Consider the following 23433-nt stretch of genomic DNA (forward strand, 5'->3'; position numbering starts at 1 on the left):
GATACACATAACAGTATCTTTGAGCTCTTTACAGAACTAAAACCCCCAACAGATGGAAGATGTCAGCATTCTTCATTCCAGAGAAGATGACAGTTTGATAACCTTGAGAAGCTCATCGGGAGGCCACCTGAGACCAGATTACAGGAGTGCAGACCCTGCACACACCCTGATCCTTATCAGCAAGCCTGCCCTTGAACCCTTGCTATAAAACTCCTCACCAAATCCTCCTGGGTTGGGACACACAGTTTTTCAGGGCACAAGTCCACTGTGTCCCCCTTTGCCTGGCAAAGCAACAAAGCTGTTCTTTTCTACTTCACCCAAAACTCCGTCTCTGGGATTTGATTTGGCACTGGTGCACAGAGGCCAAGTTTTCGGCATCAGTGGCCTCTCTACTGTCTTGGCCCACCCACTCCATTCACTTCCTGTGGCCTTCGGTTCAAATTTTTGAGGAAACTAGGGTGATTGACTTAATTACCATGGCCCATTCCGGGTACCAAGCTGCTTTGAGGGTACTGGCAGCCTTTGGCTATGGTGGCCTTGGAAAGTGCCCAGCCTGGTCCAACTCGGGACCACCCTTGACCAAGGAATGGACTTGCTGTTTCCCCAAGGAGGATAACTGACTCAACCGGCACATCCCTCGTTGATAAAGGAGAACCAGAGAATCAAGGGACTTGGCCGATGTTCCAGAGGGAGTAGAGAATGGGAAACATGAGCCCAGGCCTCCCAAAGCCCTGTAGTGACAAAGCAGCAGGGCTTGTTTCTGACGATGCTCCTCCCAGACAGCCACATGCCTTCTACCACTGGGTAGAACTTTATACGACTTCTAGTACATCCGTGACAGATGTATCATCCCTAGAAATAAAGGGAAGAACTGGGGGAAAACCACACAAGTATCAAGTGCTGTTGGACATCATCATCGATTTGAGAGGCTGGCAAACTTTCTGTGAAGGACCAGATAGCAAATATTTTAGGCTTTGCGGGCCAGATGGTCTCTGTCACAACTATTCAACTCTGTCAACGTAGCACAAAAGCAGTCATGGACAATATGTAAATGAATGGGTGAGGCTATGTTCCAGGAAAACTTTATTTATAAAAACAGGCTGCTGGCGGGACTCCCCTGGTGGCGCAGTGGTTAAGACTCCACGCCCCCAAGGCAGGGGGGGCCCAGGTTCGATCCCTGGTCAGGGAACTAGATCCCACATGCATGCCACAACTAAGAGTTCGCATGCCACAACTAAGGAGCCCGACTGCCGCAACTAAGACCCGGTACAACCAAAACAAACAAACAACGAACGGGCTGCTGGCTGACTTGGCTCACAGGCTGCATGCAGTTTGCTGATCCCCTTAACTAAAAGGTGATGAAATAGTTTAAATGGTGCATCTTAAGTACTAAGGAACAAGTAAAAATTAAATAGTTGATTCCTTTTTCTTGGACATCATTGTGTTTGAATATTTGTAAAGTAGGAACACAGATCTTTCTTACCTTCCTAACTACAAATATTAGAGCATTTATGAGAAATCACCATTTGCCTTACAAGACGGGTTTTAGGAAGGGGAAAGCAAGGAAAAAGTACAATGACAGGGATAATCACCTCTAATATTTCTCGTATGATTGAGAAACCAGTAATTTTCAAACTTTTCTCTTATTCCTCCTTAACCAGAGTTAACACACAAAATTAACTGCTTAAATTTCAATCGTTATCCTATTCTCAAGCAGAGGGTTTGCAAAGCAATGAAAATGCTCCAACTCAGGTAAACAAAGATGCAAAGATAACCTGGGGAATCTGCACACCTAAGTAGGTACCACTTTTACTCACATCACTCTTCCTCTAATAGATAAGGGTGCAACCAACACTGCCTTAAATCAGAGTCCCACCATAGGAAGGCTGTGGTTATTACCTGTGCCCTCTAGTAATTCAAGGCTATGACCAAGCCTGATGCTTCTGAGAAGACAAAGCACTCATTCCTTCCACAGAAACCTGTACTACTCCAGGCCCCAAACCACAGCTAACTCACAATTGCGTTCTCTGGTTGCTCAGCTAAGAGCTCCAAATTTCATGCAATTCAGTTATCTTATTTGCTCTAACCCTCTGTACCTTGAATACGGGCAGCCAGGTTATAGCCACACAGTTACCCAACGCATTTCTGCAAGAATAAATCTCTTTCCTTGCCAGAGGGTTGCCAAATAATTACTCAAAGTGTCAGAAAGATGGGAGGAGCAGGGTGAGGAGAAATAAAGAGATTGAGACTGGGTCCAAAATGGAAACATCTCCCCCTTTTCCAAACTCTGCATTGTGGGAGCTCCGGTGAAACATGCTTTGGCCCTGTGATCCACAAGGCTGCCATTATTACCTATAATGTAATAAGCCAGGTGTCATATTTCATGTGTCAGAAGAACCCATGTTAAGCTAAAATACTGAATTGCTAATTTAGAAATTTCCAATAATTGAACTAAAAGTGTGATCTCAATGTCTTTTGATGGTGTTCTCTTTCTAAAATGAAATACTTATGTGTATGGCTCCTGAGTTCTGAGCTTAGGCTCAGAACTAAGCACCTTTTATGGTCAGGCCCATAGTTCAGGATACTTCTCTCCCCTCTCTCCTCACTTAAAAAAAAAGTTATTAATATTACATGGTAGCCTTTGACTGTTTTCAGGTGCCATTAACACCCTCTTCTGGTCACTTCTAAGAAAACCTCATCACTGTTAGGAAAGGAACTCTGTCAGCAGTAGTACAAATTTTGGTCCAAAAAAGGGAACTATCCTGATAACTGAGAGGCAACCCTCCTTTCTCTTTGTGATCACCAAAACTTAATTTTTCATTATGAAAATTAGTGAACCTATTATTTTTTATCAGATGAGTTTTCAGATTCCCTCCACTTCATTGTGATACAGTGACAAGGTCTGAGACAACTCCAGGCAAAGGGTTATCAGGTGAGGCTCAATAAATCCAGTCTCTGAGGCAATCAGTTCAGTCCCGGCAGATCTCACATTGCAGAAGACACGTGATGAGGGGAAGCCCTGCTTAGTTTGCACACACTGAGCATTTTGTGCTGACAACATAGAAGACATAGTGAATAAATGCACAGACCTGACCACAGGACTGAGTTTGAATCCCAGTTCTGCTCATTCACCAGCTGTGGAAGCTTGGGCAAGTTACTTAACATTTCCATGATTATTTCATCATCTAAAAAGTGAGAAATTATAATAGTATTTCCTCATAGGGCTGCTGAGGATTAAATGAGTTAATATTGGGAAATGGCTTAGAACAATGTCTGGCACAGAGTAACTAGCATAAAAAGGAGAAGGAATTGGTAAGAGCCTTTTCCTAACACTAAGATGGTCTCTGGCGAGATGGTTAGACCCATGCCACAGATCACACCAACCATAGAGATTTTTACTAGCTACTCCTTCCTGCAGATTTTACCTTCTTTGGGCAAACCCATGAGAGCACTAAGGGATACCACAAGCTGGACTCTTTTTTCTCTATCCTACATGTTGGGCAAGTCAGGAATTCCTCAAGCACCTATTCTGAAATGATAGACTACATTTCAATAATCATTTTATTAGTTACAGAAGAATTTCCACTAGTATTTACATAGTGCAAAAAAGCTGTTATTACCCCTATAATGTGATATAGCAATCATCCTTCATACAGCAAAAGACCTATCAAGATGAAAATCCCTTCATGTTATAATTCACACTAACTTTGCTACTTTTTAATTAGAGCATTACAATTAAGACAGTAAATTATAAATTCATGTGGTATATTTAGAAATTAAATTACAAAATAATACAAATCCTCTTAAGGTGTGATGTGCCAACAAAGTTTAAATTTTTATCATTAATTAGAATTCAGATTTCAGATTAGGCAAACAGTTTGGCTGATTCTGTGATGTGTGTAAAGGTTGGAAGGAACAAGAGAGGAAGAAGATAAATTATTTCACAAAAAAATTTTTAAATCAAAAAAAGATAAAGTGTTTAAATGGGTAAGTTAATGTTCTACTTTGTTGACACAACATACAGAAAATACTTAAATGACAGGTTTTTTTTTTAAGCAAACAGCAGCTTTACAAACACTAATACTTCTTTATATATATATTAAAGTAACAATGTGTTAGGATTGAACAGTTTTGTGTTAAAGAGGTGAAAAATGAATGTGGAGCTCACTACTCATTTGCACACTGTAATTCCCACCCCACCCACCTCCCCCAGCTTATTAAGAAATCAGACAATTACATTATTTGCATATTAATTTCTCAATATTTGAACTATGTGAATTCCTTTTGACTAATTCTTTTCCAAATACTGGAAGCATATAAAATACCATCTCTGCAAAAATGACGTCCAGTCAGAGCCTTTAAAATCTTTTCAATGTATAACACATTTTCTCCCACGTTTAGTCAAAAGAAATATATTACAACATTTACAAACATATTTAAACCAAAAGTTAAGCTAATATAAACACTGTCTCTTGAGAAGTAATCTTCCCAGCAAACAAACCTACTGAAGCAGAAATCTAGTTTTGGGAGCGCAATTCATATTTTAATTCATGTATTTATGTATTGAAATAGAAATCTAATATTAATTATTGCCAGTAAAACAACCTCTACACATGAAGAAAAAAATCACTATGGTTTTTATTTCTTGTGATGATGAACCTTTATTCTTAGCATTAGATCTCTCTAGATCTCCAAAGAGCTACTCACCCCAGATCCAAAAAACACTTTCCTAATTTTCACACCTCTGCCTGCATATAATATACACAAATTCCAGAATTTATCAAAAGGAAACGAATTATAAAGACATTTTCAATACTTATTTAAGCATATGTTCTACACAGTAGCATTTCCTTTAATAAATTTTGGGTTGTCCTCTAGAGGTGACCTGTCTCATATAAAAAAGGCCATGGTCCCTTGGGTTTGCTGGCAGAAGATACTGCACGTGCAAGAGCGTTTATCAAACACATAACTGAACACTTCTGAAGTCTATAGGAAAATTCAAAGTTATTGGTGTTTTGAAGATTTCTTCAACTTCCCTTTTGATACAAATGTCAAAAATCTAAAATGACAATTCTCATTCAGTAGAGATATAAAATATAAGAAACCTTTGAAAGCCACTCATTACCTTAAGATCAAGAGTTATTTGAATCACTGACACCAAGCAAAGGAAATTTACACCATTAAAAAGTATGCAAAATTTTTCAATATACTTTTGAGATTGTCAGTAGTTCAAAACCTCTATCATTTCTTTAAACCAACTAACACTTCCAAATGTACAGAGACAGTAGGATCTGCCACATATAAATCCATGATTACTATTTCAGAGGCTTCATTCCTTACATGCTACATACCTTTAAGTACTGGATACTTTGTGCCTAAGAAGTCTATACTGAAGAACAGTTTAGACAGGACAGTACAATAACGTCCCCTTTTAGCACACTAATAAAGTTGATAGACTGACATTTCCTACACAGCAATGCTCCTAAGCTTTCACAATTCACAAATACCTAAGTCATCAACCAAGAATCTGGTCTCTCCAGTAATTAAATGTTGGGATGATCAATAAATACATCAATACTAGAACAGTAGTCCCAATGCATTCAGTAAAGAATCTGCCCAATTCTTCCCTCTCACCTCTGTGAGGCAAAGTTCTGCCCCCTAAAACCTGGGCAGGGAAAATACCCCTCCCTCTTCAGTTCTGTGCCTGCTTATCGGAGTTGGAAGTGTAAAGCTGGCCTGCATGTGTGTGTGTGTACGCAGACACGTGTGTTGGTTAACTGGAGGTGGTGGGTGGTTGGAGGGAAGACAGAAGAATAGGTAATTTGTAATTCTCCCACCATTATAAACTTGCAGAGGTCACTACCAGGTGGTGACTGACTAGCAAAACATTTAGCTCAGTAACTTTAACTTCGCCCAAGGAGGTACGAACATTCCAGGAGAAGGGTAGAGATAAATAACAGTGATAAAGAATTAATACCTGTACCTATCTCCACACTCTAAAATCATCTTAACAGTTTCAGCACAATTAGAACTTTCTCTTTTCTTCAAAACTTCCTCTTCCAAACCTTGAATATCAGGATACACGTTACAATTGCATAAAGTTCCTTTCCCTGACTCCCGTCAGTAACTGTGGTCAGTGTTAGCTGGCAGGTGCTCAAGGTTAGGGACAAAATATTTTTCTTAAAAGGTGCAACGGTTTTTCACTCAGGACAAGTATGAATACCCAATCAGATCCATATTTTAAGTCCAGAGAATCCCAAATCAGAAGCATGCAGGAGAACACACCAGTATAAGACTCTGCTTCTGGGTAGTTTACAATTAAGTGCTGCAGTCATACAACCGGTTACAATTATTCACCTGTCAAAATTTGCCTAATTTTATGCAAATACAACTATGTACAAGAGCATTCCTGAGGTAAGTAAGAAGCAAATGTGAAACAGAACCCAGAACGTCCTATCATGGGTGACTTCTCACTATTAAAGACAACATATCTAACTTTCCACAAATAAGGCCAGCTCTAATCTACCATGGTGGCTCCTTTGCTAGCCTAAGTATTGGAGGCTCTGTCTTAGCCCGTCCCAACTTTAATCAATTACCATGATCAGTGACTTCTGAAATAAGCATTTGTGGACTAAATAAAAGTTGCATCCATTTTTAATACAGAACACTTCGTGAACTTAGTTACCCTCAGCCATTTTTTTAGTTTTCTAACTCTACCTCCAGTTCTTTTTTAAAGAAGCCCAAACAACTTTTTGGTCAGACAACTTAAGAGTATAGGACGTGTAGTCCTGAAGCAAACACTGGTAACTGCTCCTTTCCTTAGAACCTTAACCTTTAACTTTCAAAATGACTAAATAGGCATTTTAAGTTTACTTTCTTTAAAACCTGGTCTTCTTTTTTAATCGTTATTTTCCATAACAAAATAAGCTGAAACAATTCTGAATTTTCCGTACAGTTCTTAGAAAGACACTTAGATGCTAATTAAAAGCTAAGCTATGGATCATAACAAAACAAGTAAAAGACAGCTACAAAAATATTTGTCAGGAATTAAATACATATATTAAATACTGGACAGTGCAAAATGTTGAGATGAAGCATGAAAGATAATGGCTGCAACCCTTACACAGTTGGGAGATAGATAGCTGACATTTCCTGAGTTATAGATTTGGGGGCGCATAATTAGAATCAGAGTGCTCCTTGTTCAGCGAGCTGCAGTTGCTGGGCTTCTGCTGTTCCTGACTTGCTTGATGGTCAGTAGTCCAGGCCTCGCTATCCATCCCTGGCTCTAGCACCTCAGCAGCCTCTGCTTCCTCTTCCCCACTTTGCTCTGCATTGTCTTCCTCAGAACCATTAAGGGTTTTTCCAAGCTGAAGAGTTTCCATCGTTCTCTGAGTCTCAGAGACCCAAGACTCAATTCTACTATTGAGCTGCACTTCTACAGATATGGGTTCATGAGTATAATCTTCCTCCTCCTCCTCATCTTCATCATCCTCTTCTTCCAGCATGCCAGGTACAAGAGTGCTGGTGGTGCTGGTGATGGAGGAATTCAAAAGATCCCGGCCACTGCCATCCAAAGAGCCGGTCTCTGTACTCTGCTGTGAGGCCCATTCCAGGTCATCTGGCTTCACTTCCTCTTTATCACTCACTGTTGATCTTCCAGGGTTTGTAGCTGAGGTAGTACTGCCTGCAGCCACTGATGATGGCTGTTTACCAACAGGGGCTGTGTCAAATGGAAGTTTACTGGGTTTTTCAGATGTGCTGTGCTTACAAGAAACTTCTCTCTCATTTTCTGATGTTTCCAATGCATCCGAAGTTTCCACCATGTTTCTCCAATTTGTTTCTGCAAATATCAAACAGATTTTTTAAAAACCAGAACACTGTTTCAGAATCATGCAACTCTTACAAGAGAGAAGAACAAACTACAGAAATCTGTTGGCTCACCAACTGACTGGAATGTTATAAATGGAAAACAGTTCTCAAATTTTTTGCTTCTCAAAAAAACCCAGCACATTTAACATAAAGAAACAAAGAGGCCAAAATAAGTATATTAATGCTTCAGAATGCAAAAGATCTAATACTAACAGGAGCTCACTGACTCTAATATATAAAAGCCATGTATTCACAAAAATCAATGAACTGCCTAACTTTTTTTGGCCCTGAAGTGTCCTGGGCTCAAGGATCCACAAGTCACAGATGGCAGAGCCAAGATGTCCATCAGAAAAAAAAAGAGAGAAAGAAATAGTTCTGATTTAACAGGCTTATATTGTGCTCCTTTAGCAAGTCAGAGCTGTCTTTTGGCCTGTAACGGAGCTTGTGTTTCCATTTATAAGCAAAGATGCCATGCATGCACTTCTAATATTTGTGAGAATGTGTTTTATAACATATGTATGTTGCCTGGCTTACCAAGTGACTTTGAAGCCAAAAAATAATAAAGTGTTGTTATATAATACAGTGGTGATCATCTACATTATTTTTAACAACAGGTAGTCAGTTTAGAGCAAAAAATGTACTAGGAATCAGGAGATGAAGAACAACTCTCCCACCTATTTTTTTGTGCGTTTTATTTTTTTTTTCCATTTAATTTTTTTATCACTGAGGTATAATTGACATAAAACATTATATTATTACAGTTTCAGGTGTACAACATAATGATTCAGTATTTGCATATACTGAGAAATGATCACTACAAGAAGTCTAGTTAACATCCATCCCCATTAATAAATAATTACAAATTTTTTTTAAGATCTACCCTCTTAGCAACTTTCAAATACACGATACAATAATATTAATTGTAGTCACCATGCTGTACATTAGATCTCCAAGCCATATTTATTTTAAAACTGGAAGGTGGTAACTTTTTACCCCCTTCACCCATTTCGCCCACCCCCAGCACCCCCTGCCTCTGGCAACCACCAATCTGTTCTCTGCATCTATGCGCTTCGGGAGTTTTCTCTGGGTTTTTTTTGTTTATGTTTTGTTTTGTTTTGAAGATTCCACATATAAATGAGATGATACGGTGTTTGTCTTTCTTTGTCTGACTTATTTCACTTAGCATAATGCCCTCGAGGCTCATCCTTATTATCACAAATGGCAAGATTTCATTCTTTTTAATAGCTGAATAATATTCCACGGTGTGTGTGTGTGTATATATATATATATATATATACAAACACACACCACATCTTCTTTATCCACTGATCTTCTTTACCCATTTATCCGTCAATGGACATTAAGTTGTTTCCGTATCTTGGTTATTGTAAATAATGCTGCAATAAACATGGGGGGTGAATACCTCTTTTTTGAGCTAGTGTTTTTGTTTTCTTCAGATAAATACACAGGAGTGGAATTGCTCGATCATACGGTAGTTCTCATCTTAATATTCTGAGGAACCTCCGTATCGTTTTCCTTAGTGGCTGCACCAACTTACATTCCCATGAGTAGTGCACAAGGGTTCCCTTTGCTCCACATCCTTGCAAACATCTGTTATTTTTTGTCTTTTTGATAATAGCCAACTAACAGGTTGTGAGCTGATACTTCATTATGGATTTGATTGGCATTTCTCTGATGACTGGTGACGTTGAGCATCTTTTCATGTACCTGTTGGTCATCTGTGTGTCTTTCTTTGGAAAAATGTCTATTCAGATCCTCTGCCCAATTTTAAATCGGATTTTTTTTTTTTTTTGCTATTGAGTTGTATGAGTTCTTTATATATTTTGGTTATTAATCCCTCATCAGATACATGATTTGCAAATATATTTTCTCCCATTCAGTAGGTTGCCTTTTCATTTTGTTGATGGTTTCCTTTGCTGTACAGAAGCTGTTTGATTTGGTGTAGTCCCACTTATTTTTGCCTTTTCTTAAAAAATAAAAATCCCCTTCTATTTGCATTGTAGCTGCTATTTGCATTTTACAGGCATAATGATCAAGCTGTAGTGATAAAGCAAGCCTATTCATACAAATATAGTTAACTTGATTGCCCCCTATCAATTATATATTGCTACAGACCATATTTTGGCCACCTGGAGTCAGGGCGCATGGTTTGGGGAAAAAACCTTCCTTTCTTGCAGCTACTTCAAATGTAGAACAGGTCTTTCCACTTGCATTCCTACCTCATGACAAAAAATCTAGTCCTCCTACTTTATTCTCATTCTCAGTTAATAACATCCTTTTCAGTCTCAAAGCAGAAGAAACCTTATAGTAATCCTTGATCCTATCTTTCTCCCTTACTATATCCCTTCATTCCACTGAACTTATAACTATACCATGTCACTTCGAGCCCCAAAACTATTAAATTTGGTCACTACTGCCTTAGCTCAAGCCTCCTTTACCTTGCTGTACCTCTACTATATCTTTCTAATTGGTTTTGTGAATTGATCACATCACTGTCTAACTGGCTTTTTATTACCCTAGTAATCCAAACTCCTTAGTTTAGTAACCAAGCCCTTCATAATCTATCCTTCTGGTCCCATTCATTTTAACTCCCAGCCATGCATTCCATGCTCAAGGTCACTTTGAATTCTCACTGCTCAAAGAAGTCATACCCTTTCTGTTTACAATTCTTTGCTTTGCATAAGCTGTTCGTTCTGTATGAGATGTGTTTTCCTCCTTTATCCTTCACACTCCTACTCATTCTTGACAACCACCTTTAAACGTCAGTTCCTTTGTGAAGTCTTTCCTGACTTTCCTAAGACCGTCACTAACCTGAACTCCCACAGCACTTTCTGCATATTTGGTTCAAAAGCATTTGCTTTTTGTTTTCTGTTCTACTCCCTCCTCCCTCCTCATTCCCCCTCATCTCTGTGTTCCTGTGGCTGGCATACAGTATGTGCTGGGAAAATAAGCCTTTACAGTAAATGAAAATTTTCACCCATATATTTAATTATGCAGAAAATAACTTTCAAAAGCCATACAATTTACAAAATTTAGGTACACATATTTCCTTCCGACAGTTTTTTTCCTCTTTCAAAAGTACTATAAGAATTCATGTGGGGTCTTAGAAAAAGTCCCACCTCTCCCTTGACAGTGAGTCAAAGGAACAGGAAAAAGAAAGGTGGTCAGAAGACTGAGCAGGGCTGATCTCTCTCCAGGCTCTGTCTTGGGCATTCAGCTACTAGGTAGGTGAGCTGAAAGCCAGACAGGTCCTTTGGAAAGGAAAGGGAGATATGACCTTGGAAGCAGAGACAAAGGACTCTGTGATTAGCCATCAAGAGACCTGTCACAACGATCAAAGAGCCACTGAGGTCACAAATCCACGGGGAGGGTCCAGGCTCCCACCTTAAAGTAACAGGTGAAGCTTGATCAACAACTAATGAGCACACAAACACATAACTGTGATGGGGAGAAACAAAGCGAGTATGAAAATGCCGTCTTTGGTTGGAGGAGCGGGCAGGGGATGGGAGGGGGTTGGGCTGAATACAGGAGTCTAAAGCCAGAATAGCACATCGAGAAGCCCACTTCTGAAGAAGGGATTAGGAAGCAACGTAAAGGCAGGGTCAAAGATCTCAACAAACCTGGAAATGCTACTGATCCAAACCTACCCTGATTCTGAATTGTTTCCTTTAGCAGAATTTAGTCAATAAAGCTGTTCTTTGCTTATTAACCCCTCTGTGCTTTCCTGTTTTGTTAGTTGGTTCTTTGTGAAACTACCTTTTCCACTTTCACAACACTAGTTGGTTTGTCAGAGGATGAGGTGTGTGTATTTCTCCCTTCAGTCAGTACACAGAGGGAAGCTGTCCATCTTTAGACAGCTGTATATAGTAGAGGAACACAGAGATGAGTTCAAGACCCTACAGAAGAAGGTGTGGTGGCAGGGAACGAGCCGGAAACTCAAGACAGAGAGAGGTAGTCCTCCCCTCACAAGTGGTTACTGAAAACCTACCGTATGGTCCTACTGGAAATTCATTCAACACACAAGGAATTCACATCACACTGGCTAAGAATTCTAGAGTCAAATTTAGCAGCTGTGTGACACTGGCAAGTTATTTACCTCACTTCATTTTAGTTCTCTCATTTGTAAAATGCAGTACAATATTTCTTATCTCCTAGGACTGCTCAGAGGATTAAATGTCTTAATAAAAGTGCCTAGAAGTGCCTAGTAAGAATTCAGTAAGTGAGCTATTATTATTATATGTCAAGTGCCCATTAGGTGTCAGGTTTCTATCTCAAAGAACGTACTGCTTAGTTGGGATTTATGTTTGAAACTATTTGTTTCACGTAAGTATGACAAAATTGAGACTCAGCTCCGGGGGAAGGAAAACATAAGCAAAGAAAACAATTACGGTGTACACAAAGAACAGTAAGACTGAACTATCATAGGAACCTTTCTATTCTACCAATGTTTAGCATCCCTTTCCCAGTTTTGTTTTCTCTTTCAACTGTGGAAATCACAAGAAAACATTTTAGAGATCTTGCACCAGAATGGCATGGGAGACACTATTTGTTGTCTACCCAACAGTCATTCCCCATTTTCTTTCTGACTAACAGAACTCCCAAACTTGAGATGGACTTGAACACAGTCCCATGGGAGGAATTAAAATAGTTCTTAGACTATCATGACTATCCCATTCCCCTTTGCCAAATATTCTCTTGCCCACATCTCCCTTGCAGCTAAAAGCAGTCACATGGTCGGCTCTGACCAAATGAAACAAAAGGCAAAGTCTTCGGAAAATTGTTTCCTTCACTGATAAAAAGAGCACACTGCTTGAACCTCCTGCCTGAACTGTTGTGATGCCCAGGGCCACTGCAGCCATTTATGAACATGAGATGATAAGCACAAGAATAAGAAGCCACAGGCTGAAAACGGAAGAACAGAAAAAAGGAAAGAACTAGGGACATTGACAACATTGTGAAATAATTAAATATCCTAATTTCTCAGGCCACATTAGCGGGTTTTATGTCTGTTGCCGAATACATCTGATACCGACAGAGTAACTTTGTGCTTTACTCTCAAAGCAAATTATTTATGATTATTTCCACTTATTTTGTTGGCATCCTCATAAATCAGATCATAGGCCAGAATCTTTAAGGTTCTGTCTAAATCCCTTCTTAGAATTCAGCCATTAGCTCACAAAACTTTAGCTCTGAATGAAACCTCATACATGATCTAGACAAACCCTCCTCACTTTACTGAAGACAAATCTGAGGCTCAGAAATTCATCAATTATGCCTAAATACCCTAGGCAGAGTGTGGAAAAGCCAAGGCTTCAATCTTTGAACACTTTAAATCTGGTGCTTTTTTGAAAACATCTTCTAAGTCTTTGAGAGGTTCTTTTTATAACTTTTCTTTTTATGTGCCCAAATGAAGAACACAGTCATTTCCCCAAACCCACAGCTTTAGGAATTTATCTTGCAGTTTACCTTTGAGATCTGGCATATCACTACATAGAGAACTGATTTCATTTACAAAGTTGGCCCTTTATCTTCTTTACTTTCAACTAGTATCACTTTAGCCAAAGAAACATCTCTGCCTCTAAGCCAGAATCACCTTTCCCTGACCAACAGTTTCTGAAAGGTGCACAATAACTTGTTAGTTGCCTCTGGTCTACAGCTTTGTCAAAAGCATTCCAAACATTTAACTACAATCACAGACAAGGACAGCAGGAAAGAGAAGTGTGGGAAGAAAGGAAGAAAACGATGACTCAGTTTTTCACATGTTACATTTTAGGTGGCAACAAGCTATTTGATAAACTTTCAGATAAGACTAAAAAGAGAAAAGAAAAACAAGAAGCCAAGGTGAAAGAGGTGGCTGCACTATTTTTCCTAGAATTTATTTATTTACTTAGTGATAGGTCAGAAGAATGGTACATTTGGCTTTTTAAATCCCTTTGGGATTTTTTTTTTTTTCTTTTTAAGATTTTGGAAATGTGACTAATTTCAGGGTCTCACAGAAACTCTCAGCCCCAAATATTCTCCTAACTTTCAATGGACCTGTTTAATGCAATTTTTAAACCAAAAATGTGAGCAAAATTTGAATAATCAAGAAGATAAAAACAAAAGGTAGCATGGAAAGTCATTTTTAAAATGACATTCATCATTAAATTACTTCAAACTTTCAGTCATTTAAAATGGTATGTAATAACTTACCATACTCCTTTTCATTTACTTCAGAGATGGGTTCAGAAATAACACTGCAGAAAGAAATGGCGCTTGCTGCAGAGGGATTCCGAGAATGCCCCAGGTGGTGTGGCACCTTTTTCACGTTCTTCAAGGCTTCCTCGGCTTGCTCCTGTTCCATTGCTGCAACCATATCTTTATATGCTTTCCTGGCTTCTTCAGTGAGTTCTACTAACTTATTAAACAGGCTCTAGAAAGAAAGAGATTTTGCGCAGTCCATTTTTTGTTATACTCTTTATTACTATCATTAGCAATAAATACCTCTACTGCTTCAGGATTGGATACACTTTCTATCAGCACAAAATCCAAATGGTATGCAAACCACAGAACCTTATAAAATACTCTTGTAACTTACATATATTGTTCATTTAATTCTCACAAGTCTGAGGCAACTTCTTGATTCAGTACTAGCCACTAAATATGCTATATTAAACTTCTTACACAGTTTATCAATTCAACAACTGCACCCTTTAGCATGTGGCACTATAGTGGGTACAAAGACTACTGGAACCATCCCTCTGCTCTCAAGGAACCTTCCATATGGCTGAAAGGAGAGGACAGGAGACAATGTTGATTCAGGGGACAATACCTTAAATGCCTTGAGAGGTACAAAGTGGTTTAGCTTTGGGAGGAAACATCTAACTGCTGGGTATCAGTGAAGAATTCATAAAGGAATATGACACCTGATGTAGGCCTTGAAAATCTGGTATAGTTTTGAGGAGTGGAGATAGTACATTCTTAGCCAAGCATGCAAAACCATAAACCAAGGTACAGACTTAATAAAGTTCAAGGCTTGTTTGGGGAGCAGTGAAGAATCTTATATGGGTTCGAATATAAGGGAATGAGTGTATGCAGGGTGATATCAAAGGATGCAGAAGCAGATGGCAGTCTCCACAGGAATGAAAAGTTCCCTATCATGTTTGCTTGTTAAAAGAACTCTTTACAAGAAGACCAAAAAGAAGTAAGTGATGGTATGGCTAGCTGCGGCCTTGAAAATGATGAAAGGCTAATTATAAAAATAGAATAAAGAACCTGGAAATAGAATGTGGAGTTAACCAGAAGTTCTTCCATCAGCAAAACAGAATGAACATGAATGGAATTAATAATCCCAGTGAAACTGTAAATAACAGAGCACATTTGTGTTAATAAACGGCAAAATTCTTTAGGCATTAAAGCTGTACTTCAATAACTATGACGTCTAACGATGTCTAAAGAAAACTGAAGTTTTCACAGTCACCCGAAAGACAACCAAAGAATGACTTTTAGTGATTCTTACACCACAATTCAACACAATTCAACATTCTACTCCTGTTTAATGTCTTGATTTAGTATCAGAATGCAACATACCCACACATTAAGTAAAAAATTTCAGATGGTAAATATGACCTGGCCACCTGGAAGAATATGTTTAATTATATATATAAAATTATGTTTTCAGACAAGGGAGAAAAAGTATAGCACAATTTTTTTTCTTAACAAGGCACTGTCATTTAAATATAAACCATAAAACCATGAATGCATGGCAAACGTGTCATATTACTATGGAATAATGTATCTCTAAAAACTAAACTTAAGCAGGAAAAACATAAGTAGTGTGCTTTACCCAGCTGCAGTTTAAACTGTTTAAAGTACAATACACGTACAATAAACACTGCTGCTAACTGTATTGATTTTTGAAAAGGGGTGGGTGCTAGTGGTATCAAAAATATATTCAGGATTTACTTATTTTTAAAAAGGAGGATGGATTCTGTTAAAAAAAGCCCCCATGAGTTACATGTAAGAGACTTCATAAATATTTGTTTGCAATGTTTAATAAACCATGCACTTAAGTGAAGCCAACAAAAAGAAAATAGGCTTATGGATATGCAATTTTGGGATTAACATTGATTTTACAATATAAATAAAACACAGAAACTGTTGGGAATAAAACAATATGCAAGAAGAAGAGAAAATAAAATTGAAGAGAGAAGCTATTAGGGAATAAAAGCCTTGAATATCAGGGTAAGGACAGAAAGCTTAATTCAAAGGTTAGCATGATTACATGGTAAATATAGGGTAGGTGCACTACCACATTACTATGAGTAGACACACTTGACAGTATATCAGTACTTCCTTTACGTCCATTTTATGAATGTGTTTTGGTTTAAACAATAACTTACTACCTCAAAATGGAGAAGGCAAGAAAAGCAATGTACAAACAAAACTGCCAAACATTTTATAATATAATATCATACACATAACCTAATAAATATAGTTCAGTAAGAAATCAATACAATTAAAAACAAACATGTCCCCTTTTCCTGACCCTGATCCCATTCCTATTTCATAAACTCTAATAGTGAACAAAAGAGTACATTGTTATTATGTGTCTTTACCACAGAGCTACTTACCACCCAAATTCTCACATGTAGTTTCACATTAATGGCAGATATACATCTACCATACAAATAATTAAACAAACATTTATTACCTGCTCATCCTCGAGTAATGTAAAAGGTTTTCAGGGATATAAAGACAAGGGAAATCAAAGAGGAAATCAAAAAATACTTAGAAACAAATGACAATGAAAACAGGACAACCCAAAACCTATGGGATGAAGCAAAAGCAGTTCTAAGAGGGAAGTTTATAGAAATACAATTCTACCTCAAGAAACAAGAAACATCTCAAATAAACAACTTAACCTTACACCTAAAGCAATTAGAGAAAGAAGAACAAAAAAACCCCCAAAGATAGCAAAAGGAAAGAAATCATAAAGATCAGATCAGAAATAAATGAAAAAAAAAAAGAAGGAAACAATAGCAAAGATCAATAAAACTAAAAGCTGGTTCTTTGAGAAGATAAACAAAATTGATAAACCATTAGCCACACTCATCAAGAAAAAAAGGGAGAAGACAAATCAATAGAATTAGAAATGAAAAAAGAGAAGTAACAACTGATACTGCAGAAATACAAAGGATCTTGAAAGATTACTGCAAGCAAATATATGCCAATAAAATGGACAATCTGGAAGAAATGGACAAATTCTTAGAAAAGCACAACCTTCTGAGACTGACCAGGAAGAAATAGAAAATATATACAGATCAATCACAAGCACTGAAATTGAAACTGTGATTAAAAATCTTCCAACAAACAAAAGCCCAGGACCAGATGGCTTCACAGGTGAATTCTATCAAACATTTACAGAAAGCTAACACCTATCCTTCTCAAACTCTTCCAAAGTATAGCAGAGGGAGGAACACTCCCAAACTCATTCTACGAGGCCACCACCAACCTGATACCAAAACCAGACAAAGATGTCACAAAGTAAGAAAACTACAGACCAATATCACCGATGAACACAGATACAAAAATCCTCAACAAAACACTAGCAAACAGAATCCAACAGCACATTAAAAGGACCATACACCACGATCATGTGGGGTTTATCCCAGGAACGCAAGGATTCTTCAATATATGCAAATCAATCAATGTGACAAACGATATTAACAATAGATGCAGAGAAAGCTTTCGACAAAATTCAACACCCATTTGTGATAAAAACCCTCCAGAGAGTAAGCATAAAGTGAACTTACCTCAACATAATAAAGGCCACATATGACAAACCCACATCCAACATCACTCTCAATGGTGAAAAACTGAAAGCATTTCCACTAAGATCAAGAACAAGACAAGGTTGTCCACTCTCACCATTATTATTCAACATAGTTTTGGAAGTTTTAGCCACAGCAATCAGAGAAGAAAAAGAAATAAAAGGTATCCAAATTGGAAAAGAAGAAGTAAAACTGTCACTGTCTGCAGATGACATGATACTATACATAGAGAATCCTAAAGATGCTACCAGAAAACTACTACAGCTAATCAATGAATTTGGTAAAGTAGCAGGATACAAAATTAATGCACAGAAATCTCTTGCATTCCTATATACTAATGATGAAAAATCTGAAAGAGAAATTAAGGAAACACTCCCATTTACTATTGCAACAAAAAGAATAAAACACCTAGGAATAAACCTACCTAAGGAGACAAAAGACCTGTATGCAGAAAACTATAAGATACTGATGAAAGAAATTAAAGATGATATAAACAGATGGAGAGATATACCATGTTCTTGGATTGGAAGAATCAACATTGTGAAAATGACTATACTACCGAAAGCAACCTATGGATTCAGTGCAATCCCTATCAAACTACCAATGGCATTTTTCACAGAACTAGAACAAAAAATTTCACAATTTGTATGGAAACACAAAAGACCCCGAATAGCCAAAGCAATCTTGAGAAAGAAAAACGGAGCTGCAGGAATCAGGCTCCCGGACGTCAGACTATACTACAAAGCTACAGTAATCAAGACAGTATGGTACTGGCACAAAAACAGAAATATAGATCAGTGGTACAGGATAGAAAGCCCAGTGATAAACCCATGCACATATGGTCACGTTATCTTTGATAAAAAAGGCAAGAATATACAATGGAGAAAAGACAGCCTCTTCAATAAGTGGTGCTGGGAAAACTGGACAGCTAGCTATATGTAAAAGTATGAAATTAGAACACTCCCTAACACCATATACAAAAATAAACTCAAAATGGATAAAAGACCTAAATTTAAGGCCAGACGCTATAAAACTCTTGGAGGAAAACATAGGCAGAACACTCTATGATATAAATCACAGCAAGATCCTTTTTGACCCACCATCTAGAGTAATGGAAGTAAAAACAAAAATAAACAAATGGGACCTACTGAAACTTAAAAGCTTTTGCACAGCAAAGGACACCATAAACAAGATGAAAACACAACCCTCAGAATGGGAGATAATATTTGCAAATGAAGCAACTGACAAAGGATTAATCTCCAAAATTTACAAGCAGCTCATGCAGCTTAATATCAAAAAAAAAACCCAATCCAAAAATGGGCAGAAGACCTAAATAGACATTTCTCCAAAGACATACAGATTGCCAACAAACATGAAAGGATGCTCAACATCACTAATCATTAGAGAAATGCAAATCTAAACTACAATGAGGTATCACCTCACACCAGTCAGAATGGCCATCACCAAAAAATCTACAAACAATAAATGCTGGAGAGGGTGTGGAGAAAAGGGAACCCTCCTGCACTGTTGGTGGGAATGTAAATGGATACAGCCACTATGGAGACAGTATGGAGGTTCCTTAAAAAACTAAAAATAGAACTACCATACGACCCAGCAATCCCACTACTGGGCATATACCCTGAGAAAACCATAATTCAAAAAGAGTCATGTACCACAATGTTCACTGCAGCTCTATTTACAATAGCCAGGACATGGAAGCAACCTAAGTGTCCATCAATAGATGAAAGGATAAAGAAGATGTGGCACATATATACAATGGAATATTACTCAGCCATAAAAAGAAATGAAACTGAGTTATTTGTAGTGAGGTGGATGGACCTAGAGTCTGTCATACAGGGTAAAGTAAGTCAGAAAGAGAAATATAAATACAGTATGCTAACACATATATATGGAATCTAAAAAACAAAAAATTTTATGAAGAACCTAGGGGCAGGACAGGAATAAAGACGCAGACGTAGAGAATGGACTTGAGGACATGGGGAGGGGGAAGGGTAAGCTGGGACGAAGTGAGAGAGTGGCATGTACTTATATATTCTACCAAATGTAAAATAGATAGCTAGTGGGAAGCAGCCGCATAGCACAGGGATATCAGCTCAGTGCTTTGTGACCACCTAGAGGGGTGGGATAGGGAGGGTGGGAGGGAGACGCAAGAGGGAGGAGATAAAAACTGATTCCCTTTGTTATAAAACAGAAACTAACACACCACTGTAAATTAATTATACTCCAATAAAGATTTCAAAAAAAAAAAAAGACAAGGGTCCTACCCTTGAGGAATTCACACTTATATGAAGAAACACATTAACTATGACAAACCAGTGTGATATCTATAACTGAGAAAAGCATGGGCTGTTAATGGCAGGACAAATATTAATTACATGATTGTAGAGAGTAGGTGTGTAGACAGATAATTTAATGGGTAGTGGGAGAGAAACTGAATGGATAGGGGGATGGGGGTATTCAAATATGGTGACTGCACAGGAAAGATAGACACTTAAATATACACAAATAGTATGGCTGAGAAGAGGGAAAACGGTCCATCAGTTGTGTCACAAAATACTTTAGAATCAACTTCATAAAAAACAGTCTTATTGTATGCACAGATTGTATACATACAATTTAAAACAAGTATAACTGAAAACATTTCAATGTAAAAACCACAATAAAGTCAAATGATGTTCTAAAAAGAACCCCACATGCTCAAAAAAACCCCATCAATCTTAAAATGTTATCAGTTAATAAGCATTACTCTAAATAAATAACATTTACTTTATCATATATCAGCTTCTATGGGCAAAGTTTGTATTAGCCGACTATGAGAGGAAGACAAATATCATGGGTGTAGAATTATTCTCTCAACTGGTTTAGGAATTCATTTTCAAAGGAAAATCCTCTCCAAATAAAGGATTCTTTTCTCTCTTGACTCCTAGCAGCATAAAATATACCCAACATATAGACTAAAGAAATTTGTTTTACTTTGTACAATATTGGATACCTTTACCCAGCAGTTACACATATTGTCAAGTACTACATATCTGAACCCAGAAAAAAAAAATCACTGTAGCAGAAATACGAGCTAAAATCTTTTCACAATGTTATAGGACTGACTTACGCAAATGTTTTCAACACTAAAAAAGGAAACGTAATACTAAAGAATTTTCCACTCATTCCTGGAGAGTCATCATATCACTTCTCCAAATGCTCAAACATAACAATGGCACGTGTCCAAAGAAGATGTACTATGGGGGGTGGGCAGTGAGGGACTGCGTCTTCTAAGTCTTACCTCAGCACCAAAGTAGTTGAAGATTCCTACCACACTAACAGGAACCAGCTTGTTCACACAGCGTCCTAGAGCTTTTCTTCCAAGGGCAAACACAAAAGGAATTTCTTGTTCCCGTGCCATGGCTATAACATTGTAGAGAGCCTCATCCAGGCCACCTGAGAAATCAACATGTATAGAAGTTTTTAGTTATTTCCTAAATGGAGCTATTTTAGTACCCGACAGCATAAAACACAGCAGCAAAGGAGTCCATGAATGCTTGTGGCACTTAGGCTGTTCACCACATTTTCCTATCTGAATTTGTACTATATTTGGATATTATGTATGTATTTTCTTTCTCCCAGTTAAATACTATATTCCTTTAATGCCAGTTATTTTTGTTTCTCCACAGGGACTAGCACAGCAGGAGTCAAATTTCAATATAATAAACATTTTTTGTTTTTTAAAATTAATTAAAATTGTTAATAGTGGCTGATTCCTTTATCTAATCTCTCAGCTCAAGTAAGCAACCTATCACATGGAATAAGACCGATTATACATTACTGTTTTTACTGGTATTTTTCCCCTCTGCCTGCTACTGCTACTTGATGCCTCTGTCTACTCCAATCACCTGAAGTGGCTCCTCCATGAAAAAGGACAAATAACGGTGCACAACATAGTACAAAAGCCTCTGTTACTGCTGGTTTCTGAGAGACACATCTCCACCATAAACAGGGGCAGAGACCTGTATCTTTTTTCTTTTTTTAATATTGTATTTAACTGATTTTAAGATGCAAAATTTTTTCCACATACTAACAACTCTGAACTAGGGTAGCATTTTACAATCAATGGAATCTTTGCATTGATAGAATTTTTCTTTCTTAGTGGAATATAAAATATTGCTGCATCATACAATCACCATGTTCTATCCTGAACAGTAATTTTAGGATACAAAAATTACAAATTACATTTTTTTTTTCTGAAATAGGGTAGGATAACTGTCTAGAGAACCCATTTTCATTTCTGACATTAGTCACTGCTGTCATATTGTTTCTACAATCGTGTTGGCTTATATTAAATAAGAGACAGGAGAGTTTGATTTCCCAATTGGAAAAACTCAATGAACTATGGTAAAAATGCATATATCATAACCATTATGTAAGAACTGATCTGGAATTTGGGATTTATAGGAGATGTTTAGGTACTGTTATTAATTACTACATAGTTTGAGAGAGTCTTTCAACTTCTCTCTTTCATACAATGGAAGTAATTATTTTTGTCTCTCTGGCAAGATCAGAATGCCCCAATAGTAAAAGGAAAATTATTTGAAAGTGTTTCTTTGAGGAGCATTAATTATGTTGTTTAATATATTTAAAATATACCCCTCTAACGACCAATTCAGTACCCAAGTGTTCAGGACTGGAAATTGATTTTGAAATTGTTTTAAATATAGTGGCAAATAATTACAGTTATAAGTGGACAATGGAAAGTAGACCTTCAAAATTAGATTGTGAATATTTCTTCCTAAAATAGAAACATTTTTTTAAAAAATTTTGATTGATATCATAAAGTCACACAGCCCAAATGTTCTCAGGCTCATTCAAAACAATTATGGTTTGGAACTGTCAACCATACATCAATTAGAAGATAGAAATGTTTACCAAAATAATTTCTTTATTTTTAGAATAACTGATTTGTAAACTTTCTAGGATGATTAGAAAGCAGGGCCATTTATTATTAAGAATGCCACAGACCATGATCTCATAAATCCATATCCTCTTCATAAAAGAGGATATTTATCTCTCATTTATCTGGAGAAGCAGGGAAGGCATTCAGCTTATTCAAAAGTAGCACGATCATTAAGGAACACGTTCAAAAGAAGTTGGTTAGCAGAACCTATCCTTTTTATCGACAGTGGAAATTATTAACTGGATCTTTAAAAGACCACTCGTAATGACCTTGGCTTCAGAATCAAAACATGGTACTATGTTTGTGTGGGCCTACATAACCTAGGGTCTATAATGAGACATATGTTTTGGCCTACACTTGACTCCTGTCCACAAAGACCAAAAAGAGAACTGTATCTTTTTCCTAATTTTTTTAAGAGAAAAGAGCCATCAGAGGAGGATAATGCAAAAATTTTAAAGTAGAATAGGCCAGAAATGAGCCATCAGGCTACGCGGTAGCACCTCCGGGAACCAGCTGCCGGGTCGCCACGGCTGGGTTCTTTAGTTGCTCCTTTGCGGGGCCAGTGCCCCTGCTCTAGGCCTGCCTGAAAAGCTGGGGGGAGGGTGTACCGGAGGAGACCTTCAGGATGGCAGAGGAGTGAGAAGTGGAGATCACCTTCCTCCCCAGAGATACATCAGAAATACACCTATATGGGGAACAACTCCTACAGAACACCCACTGAACGCTGGCAGAAGACGTCAGACTTCCCAAAAGGCAAGAAACTCC

The 23433-nt window shown here is 37.7% G+C and overlaps 1 protein-coding gene across 2 annotated transcripts in view; it reads right to left on the reverse strand.

Moving 5' to 3' along the window:
• Positions 1–3547: 3547 nt before the first annotated feature.
• SECISBP2L (SECIS binding protein 2 like) overlaps positions 3548–23433 on the reverse strand; it is a 60485-nt gene continuing 40599 nt past the window's right edge. For both annotated transcript variants that reach the window (XM_082387917.1, XM_082387916.1), the window contains 3 exons: positions 21004–21158; positions 14083–14302; positions 3548–7840 (listed from right to left, as the gene is read on the reverse strand). In XM_082387917.1, coding sequence (XP_082244043.1) covers positions 7158–7840; positions 14083–14302; positions 21004–21158 — 1058 coding nt within the window. In that variant the 3' untranslated portion in view covers positions 3548–7157. The remainder of the gene's footprint in view (positions 7841–14082; positions 14303–21003; positions 21159–23433) is intronic.

Source organism: Balaenoptera borealis, assembly GCF_965194805.1.
Source record: "Balaenoptera borealis genome assembly, chromosome: 3".
NCBI classification, from domain to species: Eukaryota; Metazoa; Chordata; class Mammalia; order Artiodactyla; family Balaenopteridae; genus Balaenoptera; species Balaenoptera borealis.